We start from the raw sequence: 10,467 nt of genomic DNA, 5'->3' as shown, positions 1-10,467 counted from the left end.
AAGAATCGAAGCCGCTTCCATGTAGACGGTGGTTCTGATGGCCTATATACTGACAGTCTAGATTGCATCATTGTGTTGCTCAGTACTTTTGTTGTGTGAAGCCTGCTGCTCTCTAATTCAGATCATTTCATTCTTCTTCAATTCTTAAAACAAATAAAAACACACCATTTGACATATTGTTATTCCCACTTTTACTTACATCAGACATTTAAGTGACTTTTATTGAGCTTGACATTGGGGGCATTCATGGTTGAACAGACAGAAGAAGCATTAGAGGTTTTATTAACAGTAAATCCAAATCCCACAGAGCTGACAAACTCTCTCACACCACAAAACATAATATTTTGGACAGATTTGTGCAAAAATTCACTCCTCAGGAGGAAGCATCCTGATCCTCCGAGGTTTTGGAATAGAAGTACCATGTTCGTATGGAAACAGTCCCAGATCATTGAGCGTGTGAGTGGGGTGTTTTCACCAAAGAAGCCCCATTCTCTATACAGACACAGCTAGATGGATGAAGGTCCAGGAGACCGCTGCGTCGAACACCAGCCATACATCTGACAATACAGAACAATAGCTTCAAGAGTTTTTAAAAAATGACACGGGTCAGGTCAACAGGTCAAAATCAACCTACAACATGGTTCTCACATGAAAACACTCATTCCTCCGCCTTCTCACCAAACCCGTCAGAGCGCACGGGGACAAGTTACAGCAGCTGGTAAAACAGCCTTATTAGGGGCTGTCATTCTTTTAAATAATCATGTCATCATTTCACCCAAATAACACTTATGTTACGATATATACCCGTATCAACTAATAATACTGATTTGTCAGTTACAGAGTTACAGTTTTAATTATCTATCTATACGGAATGCAATCCACCCTGAAAAAATAAGTCTTGCACTCAAAATTTGTTCAAACACAAAAATGAGTACAACTTCATGAATACAAGTATTGCAGGATATAATTGTGCAGATATTTACAGACTGTTGTTTAAAACAAGAGTTGGATGCCAAAGTGAAGACTAAATGGAGTCGTGTGTGACGGCCAGCAACAAACATTTAAACACTTTACGGAAAAGAAACTCAGAACAATAATATTGACAGTTACCAAATTATCCATTTTTGAAACTTGGTATAAATCTCACATTGATCAATAAATGTTTTAGAGGATGAACAGACAGATTTTTTCTTGTAGAACTATAATTTACAAGTCTAATGGCACTCATGAATAATTAAAGCAGCAAATCTGGGCAATATACAGATTATGAATATATGTAAAATGTATGTAATATATACTTTATCTGAGGACATATGTGTCTTTTAGTTGCTTTCTCGTCCTCTCTCTTCTGCAAAAACATCCCATTAAAAGAACATAAAGAGACTCAATATTGGTCAAAGCAGACCGAGTGAGTTTTGGGAAAGCCTTCTTCAATTATTATAATGGCACAAAAAGTATGCAGTGGTCTTCCTCGTGTCAGTACACTCAGATACATAAATTAGGATACATACTGTACAGTCTTACAGAATGTATCTGTAGTTTTAGACAGCTCCAGGGTCTGCTACCAATGACAGGACACATGAAAAGGTTCAGTTGTCTCTGAAGAAACTGGAGATATTCTAAACTGCAAACCCATTTCATCCACATCCAGTTTTTCCACTAATATAACTCAGCATCACTTATGGTCTCGTATATGCAGTATAATGTTATATTGTGCAAAACATCCTGTACAGGTACATTTTGAACACAATAAAAAGCAACACGTATTGTAGGTCAACCACTCATTCTCCATACTCCAGACTCTAAAAGGTGGTACTTTGTTGCAGCCACACTTCTAACACACACGCACGCACACACACACACACACACACACACACACACACACACAAACACACAGCATTAAAGTAAGCTTTTTTTAAACATAAAAACTAGAGTTAGTGTAAGTTGAATGTATACAAAAAACACTGTGGCTTCTGTTTCATCAACTACATTTTGTTGTACACAGTCTGCATCACGAAATTCTCTCCAGGAAAAGAATTGTGGTATTTTAAGGAATAGTTCGACATTTTGTTAAATACGTATACACACTTTCTGTCAGTTAGTAAATTGAGAATATTCATCTCATGTCCGTGTGTTGACTATGGAGCTGAAGTCAGGATGTGATTAGCCTAGCTGAGCATAAAGACTGGAAGCAGGGGGAAACAGTTAGCCCGCCTCTGTAAAGTATACCCCCTCTTACGTATGTCAGAATGACAGTTTGTGATATTAAGAATAATTTTGTGCTGGAACAGTTTCCAAGAAATAGTTGGGCACAGTGTTCTCAGTGACGGTCTGCAGCTTCCTGGAGTCTTGTCATCACGGGGCCATTGCCAGGCAACAAACCAGTGACTACAGGAAGCTACTGCGGTCGGCCAAGAGGTAGTCTTGCACAACTTGTCGCTTTTTCACTTCAGTTTTTCTACAGATTAAGCAAACAAGCTGTAATGTGTTAATTAGTGAGCTTCTACAGTTGCCGGGGGACAGATTTTGTTTTCACAGAACTGGACCAGCTGTTTCCAGCTAAGCTAACTGACCGCTAGCAGTAGCTTCATATTTACCATACAGGCACAAGAGTGTCAATCTTTTCACCTAACTCTCGGCAAGTGAATTGTGTTTCCCACTTCAACGGTACATACTGTAACTCAAATATAGAGCCCAGCTCCATCCCCACATGCCGTACTTAACCTATGCACGCAGACAAAAAAGACAACTACACCGTGCATTTATGAGTAGCTGGGTGTGGGATTCAGAACAGATATAGCAGAGGGGACAAAATTATACTAGAGACATTCTCCTGCATCTCCAACTATAACAGAGTAGAGTGAAAAATGGATGCAGTGAATGTCCAGGGTCATGGGCTATAGGCAGTGCCATGCAAGTGATAACTGTTCAAGATTTTGGAAGCTGTGTGTGTAATATGTGACATCCTGTTATTGTTGAAGAATGTCAAACTGTTCCTTAAATCAGTGAGCTTGAGCAGCATCTGTGTTTTTTGGTTTGTTTTTTTTTACTTTGGACAGAGCCGGTCTAGCTGCTTCCAGTCTTAATGCTAAGTTAAACTGAGCATGTCCTGACTCCCACAATGCTGAAATATTCCTTTAAGTCCTCACAATTGGACAGTTTACTTTCTCCTCATACCAGGACAGTTGTGATCTCGTGACAAATGGTTTCAAAGATTATTAGCAACCATAAGTCTTCTCAGCCTTAGTTCTCCATAATGCACGGTAGCACAGTAACGGGCCAAAGTACCAAAAAGGGTTGCTTCTGTATACTGTATATACAGTTACCGTATGTATCCATATACTGTATATACATTTACCGTATGTATCCATATACTGTATATACATTTACCGTATGTATCCATATACTGTACACCATTGAGCCACAACATTAACCGTAACAGGTAACTGGTTTTAATGTTGTGGCTGATCGGTGAGAACAACCTTGAACCATGAACCAGTAGTGTGGATGTAAATGAAAATAATAACTCCACGCCTACCACAGTGTTACAGAGACATTCCCGTGTTTGAGCAGGCCTTTAACAGTCCCAGTGAGGTGTTGCTGTCCATTAAGTCTGCTGTTACTGGTTTAGTTTTGGTGCTGGTCTCTCCCGGCTGCTGTCAAACGTGCTGTGTCTCTGCTGTTTTCTGCGGCTCATTTTGGACAGATCCTTATCAAACACCTCACCGGAACGCAGAGCAGAGACCAAGTCATCAAACTCACCGCCCTCCTCTTCATTTGCTTTGGCTTTCCTCGCCTTCTGCTCCCTGTCTCTCTTCAGCTAGTGACGGGGAAAGAGAGCAGATGGGCGGATGGAGAAGGTTTATTTAACATTTTTTACTGTACATTTATCCATCAATGAGGTGATCATCAGACTTTGTATCAGTATGTGGAAATTGGGAAAGTGGGTCGGCAATGTCATTGATGTCAGCTCTCAGAAGTTAGAATCAACATTTGTGTGGTTTTCAACATTTTCAACTGAATTCACGCAAAGTTTAGAATATGTTTCATGTATCTAATCCCTGTGTAACAGACACCTGGTAAAGAGCAATTCAGATACATGATGTATCTTTTCAATTGAATCTTTTTCACACGTCTGACTACATTATATCCTTCTCCTAGCTCATCTGATAATGTCTGCTAACCTGTGCCTCCATGAGTGCCCGTCTCTCCTCCTCCTCCTTGCGTTTGGCCATGTTCTTGTTGTCCTGTTTGGCCTCTGAGAAAGCTATGAGGAAAGTGTCAAAGATCCCAAAGAACCCATCTGGCTGCAGGTTGGATGAGTCTTCTCCAAAGTGTTTCAGCGCCTTTCCAAACTTTCAACAAGAGACATAAAGACTGAGTCGCTCTTGTCTCCTCCATTGTTTTGTAGACAATTTGCTCAAGGTTACAAATTAACTTTCTGTACTATGTTGAAGCTTTGTAAAAAGAACAGTACATTTAAGTCGCAAAGTTTGCTTGTTTGTTTGTTATACTTGAGTATAAACCACAGCCCTCTTGACAGAAAGGTTTGATCTGGACTACATGCTGGAGGGAACATTAGTATTAGTTAGAAAAAGTCAAACAATTTGGGAAATTTGCTTATTTGCTGTTTCATTAATTTGAGAAGTTTAGATGGATATCACTCTTATGTCTGTGTGTCAAGTACAGAGCTGGAGTTAGGACATGGTTAGCTTAGCTTAGCATAAAAACTGGAAGCAGTTGGAAGCTGCTAGCCTAATGATGATGGACAAGAGAGCTGTCTAACAAATCACTCCAAACACATCTTCATGTTCTACTCAGTGTATTTAGCCTACACATTGACACTGCTTAGTGTTATGATAATATTTTATATTTTTTAAGGCAGAGGACATCAGAAAATGGGGCTATATGAATGTGCATAACAGTTATCTGTTGCCCGCTCACCAATTGTTTGGCCTCAGTGAATGACTCCTCTACCTCGGAGAAGCTGAAGGAGGCCACAGTGATGAACTGACTGACAACAGGGACAAACTTATCAGCCAGACCGTGAGGGGACTGAGCCCGCTGGTACTGCAGCTCCTGCACATGGACAAAAAGACATCAGACAGAAAGACAGGACATTACTACTGAAAAGATTTTCAAACAAACTACTGAGGTCACTCACCGCTTCAATGCTCTTTAGGCCAGATCTCAGATTTCCAATGTCCTTTTCCAACTCTGTCATACTGGAAAGAGAAAGTAAAAGAGACACATGGCAGGGTAGAGTTTTTTTTGTTTTGTTTTGTTTTTTTGACATGGTGGTTTTGGGCTGAGTTGGAACTGGAATTATTTCTTGCTGAACAGCAGCTAGATGCATTGACTTTGTGCAACAGGCTGAAATCTTGGCCAAGCTATTTCAACAAACGTGACTCTGCATGTGTTACTTCAACAACCACTGCCACAATATGTGTGTGTGTTAGTTCATTCCTACTTGACTTTAGAAGCTTCTGGCACATTCTGCAGCTCTTCACTAAAAGCTGCCACCTTTGGGTACTTCTTTTCCAGTACAGTGATCATGTAGTGGAGCAGAGTGATGTTTCTACAAACACACAGCACATTCAGTCAGTGATCAATGATTTATCACTTCTCAGTTGCTTGTAAAAGAAATAATTTGACTTGTGAATATGACTTTTTTTTTTTTTTACCAGCAGACATTTTGACTTGTCATAGTAGGAAAAGCAAGGATGTCACTAATAACATGACCAGTGGCTCTGTCCCAGTAGCCATGGCAAAGTGTCCGTGAACCAGCATGAACAATACCAGGACTCTAAAACAAAATTCAGCCATCGTTCATTATACTATCTACACCTGTGCTTTTCCCACTACTGTCAAAATGTCGTCGGTGAAAAAGGCCAATGACAGAGAAAGGATTCTAGATAGCTGTACTTGTCTATGCTTGACTTGGTGTCAGCTATCTTGTTGAGACTAGACACTTTAAATCCATAGGCATTTCCTCGTTGTCCTTTGTTCATGTAGTTCCCAAAGGCCAGAACCACCTCTAGGAGTTGACGCAGTGTCCCACTCTGTACCACCTCCCTGGACGCAAGACACAGAGCTGAAACCACAGAAAAGGAGTGTTCACACACAGCACTCACATCAAGATGGCAATCTTCAATTTCTTGTTTTCATATCTTCAGCTCAAGATACAAAACAGAACTTAAAGCAACTTTAAGAGAGAAAAGCGTTCATACATATTAACACAAACCCCAGGTTCAAATTTAGCCCATTTTGAAAAAACTTTCATTCATTAATTCAATGTAAACTAATGACCCTTTGGGATAGAAGAGGGTACCTTTGATTTTAGGTTTGACCTCAGCCACTCTTTCAGCAAACTTTTTCTTGAAGTGGAGAGCCTGGAGTCTCTGTTGATAGTGGTCGATTCTGGGTGTGGACAAAAAATAGACAGAAAACCTGTGAGTGGACTCAAAATGTCTCGAAAGAGTCACTGACATCTGTCCCAGCAGGAAGAGATGGAGCAATATTTTGGTTATCACTCAATGTAAAACCCTATTTAATGGCACTAACTAAGTATTGATGCATCAGATGCTATATAAACCCTTTATTTACCTGTTAGTACTGTAAGTGTTTTGTAAGAAGGACATACAACGTAAAGTGGAGTTATACCATGAGATCGTGGAACTCTGACCTTCGACCTCTTGCCTACAGCTCAGCAGTGCTACTATCTTAAAAGGTAACTGCAGTACTACACCCACTCTAATGGCTGGGTTATGCTGGAACAGAACTGGTTTGTGTGACATATTGTCCGACTGTGTTGGAAATAAAAAGTGTTTGGCCGTCATGGAGGGAGGAAGATGCGATATCGTAAAAATATCGGCCAGTCTGTCCTGGAAGGCCCTCTGTTGTTCACATGCAAAGTGCAAGAAATGGTTGTGTCAAGAGGGAAAACAGAGAGTCGAGAGAGAAGTTCAAACCCTGCCTCCTTTCTCACCTCCACATACCTGGCTGATCACAGCGTGAAGTGGCTGTGCTGGTCAGATTGTCAGTGAAAGTTAGAGAAATGGTCACACACAGCCCTCCCAGGGGGAAGGGGGTTTGCGAAGATATTCATCCATCCGACAAGGAGTTCTGATGAAGCATTCGAGCATCTTAATAATCCTGCTTGTGCTGCTAACCTGTCGCGATGACATTCTCTTTTCACCAGTGTTGCCGGATTGGACTGACAAAAAGTACTAAAGACAAAAAGTAGACCAATGGGAGCCCAGAGCCCACCCAATCGTCATAAATGTAGCCCAATCTTTAACTTTCATTTGGGATATTAATATATTTCCGTTATATGTATATATTCTTGGTCACGTAACTGAATATGAGCAAGAACAAACTATCGGTCCCATAGCCTCTGGTTGTCTGGTTTATCAGAATAAGAAGTCAAAAAATAGATAATACTGTATGAATAGATGAACAGGTGTAAACTCTTGCAAGTCTTTTAGTGCAACCTTTAATGCTTTTCCTCCATGCAGGATCTACTGGGGGGTTCCAAGTATGCATTCTCTGTGTGTGGTCTTGGTTTGATAAACTGCCATGTTGAAAGACATCCTCGCTCAGACGTTCAGAAGTGTCGCTGTGCGTCTCTCTTGTTTTGGTGCGTACCTGCTCATGTCATACAGGAAGCGATCTGATACGGCCATACGATCCAGCTCATGTCTGTGTTCCTCTAACAGCTCAATGTCACTCTTCTCAGGAACAAACTTCAGGAGCTTCAAAACAAAGACACATATACACAAACTATCATAAGTGCATTTGAGTTGAGGAGTTCTTTGTGTAGTATCAGACATAAATAAGAGCCCAAAATAAATAAGATTTTACCATGTTTCCATTAGAAACATGCCTCATAGTTACTGAATTGATCCAGCATCATCCCAAAATCCAAAAGGGAATAAAGCTGCTGAAAAAAAACTTCTAAGAGTGCACATGTAATTTTATATCACAATATCAATATACCGTGATTTAGTACATTTTCCAAAAACCACATAACCACATAACGTTGTCTATGGGAAAAATGAATTTCACTTTTACAGTAGGAACCCTGGACAACTTGGCCACTTTGCTACTGTACTTCTTACAATACTGTGTGAAGCAATGGAGACAGAGCATGTGTGTCTTTAGATTGTGTTTTGGCACCTGCTCCAGCATGTCTTTAGGTAAGTCCTCCTGTTCATCCATGGTCAGGATGGCATGGCGGATCTCCTCATTGGTCAGCTTCAGCCTGTGGCACAGAAAATGACATTTTTTCATTTTTAAATGAACAGGTGTCCCCAATGCAATTCATTACATGTGCCCTGTAATACCTTTTCCCTTGGTGAAACTCAACATGTAATTTTTTTTTCGTTGAGGCTGTAAGAGAAAGGGGTTTATTCAGCTATGGAGGATGGAGGATGGTAAGAAACTGGTTCAATCACCCAAATGCCCTGTGATTGAACATAGGCCGTAACAGAACATCCAGTTAGTGCCATAAGTTAGTGCAACAGATTGTGGTCTTCCTAATGTGGGCATATTATAAATATTCCAGTGACAGTGTTTGCTGGAAAAACTCTGAAGGATGCACAGGCTGAGATGGTAGAATAAACTGCAGGAAGAGGATATGCCACTGTACAAATCAAAAAGCCCACTTCACTGCCGATACTGATATGGAGACAAAATGTTAAAACTCCTATGTGTAGTGTAGGATGTGAAATTCTTCTGCCTTTGGTGACTCCCAGTGGTACTATCAAATATGACAGCCACTAAAAAAAAAGACCTTTGCCAGTGGTGAGCAAATAGTGGCCCATGGGCCAAATCTGGCCCTCCCTCTACAATGTTTGGCCCCCTAAAAAACCTGAAGCTTTACCATTTTCTAGTTAGCATTAAAACCTTATATGATCCTTCATAATTCTACTGTAGGTAACAATATAAATCCCAATAAATATGACCTTGTCACATCTAATACTTCCCTCACATGCATAGAAGTACAGGATGAATTACAGAGGTAAATCGTTGTTTATTTGACCTATTCGAGCGTAACAGTTAGCAAACGTACTTTCATTCAGAAATCAGTGATCAAGCAGCTCACTTTTTATTGTGAGTGTGAAAAGTCATTTTTTGCTAAATGACTATCAAAATAAGCTGCTGATGTTAGTATAACTTACTAAGAAGAATTATGAAGTCAGTTTTGTACATCAGTATTATTCTTAAATGAATTTGATGAAATAACTAGAAAAAAACCACTGAAAACATACAGGCCTATGTTTCTACTGGGCCTGTAGATGTTGGCCCCACGTTGAACACTGCTGAAAAAAACTGGCCCGTGGCTGAACCTAATTGGTGACCCCTACCCTATGCCATCAGAATCATTCAAAAACTGCTATAATCAGTTAAAGATCCTAAACATAGAGGCTTTGAGTACAGACTTTTCAGAAATTTCGTGGCAGTTCAATGTGGCACTGGGCTGAATCTGCAGATCCACCACAAAGGTGCTGTGGTCAGTTCCAACCCGGCATCACAGGCACCAGATGTGATGGTGCATTGAGGCAAATCATAAGTTTGCGTGTATTGGCAAAACATTTGCATCAATGAGGTAAATACCCAAAATCCCAGGTAAAGTGAGGCAAGTTCATGATACCAAAGTTTACCAAGATGATTTTTCACTTCATTTTATAATGGACAACGGTGTACCAGGGTATTAGTAAATCTATGCATGGAACTGTAATTTGCCCTTTAGGATGTGTGGAAACAGCCCACATGTAGAGATGAACAACAAAGCCGGAGTTCATGTCTGATTTCCCTCATTAACATCCTACAGTGGCTTTCTCTCTCATTCTCCTAACAACACTGACCGTGAGAGCAGAATGTTACAGTTCTGTGCTCGGCGGCCATCGATTACTGACAGCTCCTTGACTTTCTTGGCAGACGTCTGATCACCCTCAGCATCCTTCTGTTAATACAAAGCAAAGCACAATATAACGGAACTCGGCCATGCCAAGATCGGCACCTAGCAATTAAATCATGACAATATCATTATCTTGAGGTAACTGTTATAAATAATAAACATTAGTGCAACAAACGATGGGGAAAATAAGATCACTTATCAGTGAAATAGGTTGTTTATTGCTGAGAAGGGAGAAAATACCGATAAACTTTAGAAAAGCCTCTAAAGAATCATTAGCAACCACAGCGGCATTTGGCTTTTGAGTAAATTTTCTCTTACGTCACCGTGCATTCCTATTGGAGAATAGGTATACTAAAAATAAACAAATCAATCAATCAATTAATTAAAAAAAGACTCTCACTAGTAAATCCAATTGAACACGAGCAGTGTTGCTTTATTTAGTATCTGTGACAGTGAAAACACTGAATCCAAAACATATGAATGGATAGATATGCCAGAATGAATGAACATTAAATAAAAGGCAAAAGGGAAAATGGCAGTGTTGC

At 40.2% G+C, this 10,467-nt stretch overlaps 1 protein-coding gene across 2 annotated transcripts in view; it reads right to left on the bottom strand.

Annotated features, from left to right (window-relative positions):
* Positions 1–150: 150 nt before the first annotated feature.
* Positions 151–10,467, bottom strand: part of daam1a (dishevelled associated activator of morphogenesis 1a) — a 32,473-nt gene continuing 22,156 nt past the window's right edge. The window contains exons 17-27 of one of the 2 annotated variants that reach the window (XR_005708201.1): positions 9,870–9,967; positions 8,179–8,263; positions 7,648–7,754; positions 6,332–6,420; positions 5,926–6,094; positions 5,471–5,578; positions 5,165–5,225; positions 4,945–5,079; positions 4,185–4,355; positions 3,539–3,820; positions 151–557 (exon numbers count right to left, since the gene is read on the bottom strand). Coding sequence is in view for 1 of the 2 variants with exons in the window: in XM_040136508.1 (XP_039992442.1) it covers positions 3,620–3,820; positions 4,185–4,355; positions 4,945–5,079; positions 5,165–5,225; positions 5,471–5,578; positions 5,926–6,094; positions 6,332–6,420; positions 7,648–7,754; positions 8,179–8,263; positions 9,870–9,967 (1,224 nt within the window). In the remaining variant the exon portion in view is untranslated. Of the gene's footprint in view, positions 558–3,383; positions 3,821–4,184; positions 4,356–4,944; positions 5,080–5,164; positions 5,226–5,470; positions 5,579–5,925; positions 6,095–6,331; positions 6,421–7,647; positions 7,755–8,178; positions 8,264–9,869; positions 9,968–10,467 lie in introns of those variants that run through there. The other variant, XM_040136508.1, reaches the window with a different exon arrangement.

The sequence above is a fragment of the Xiphias gladius genome, chromosome 10 (assembly GCF_016859285.1).
Source record: "Xiphias gladius isolate SHS-SW01 ecotype Sanya breed wild chromosome 10, ASM1685928v1, whole genome shotgun sequence".
Lineage (NCBI taxonomy): Eukaryota > Metazoa > Chordata > Actinopteri > Istiophoriformes > Xiphiidae > Xiphias > Xiphias gladius.
Note: the sequence above shows the minus strand (reverse complement) of the source record. Positions and strands in the feature narration are given on the sequence as shown.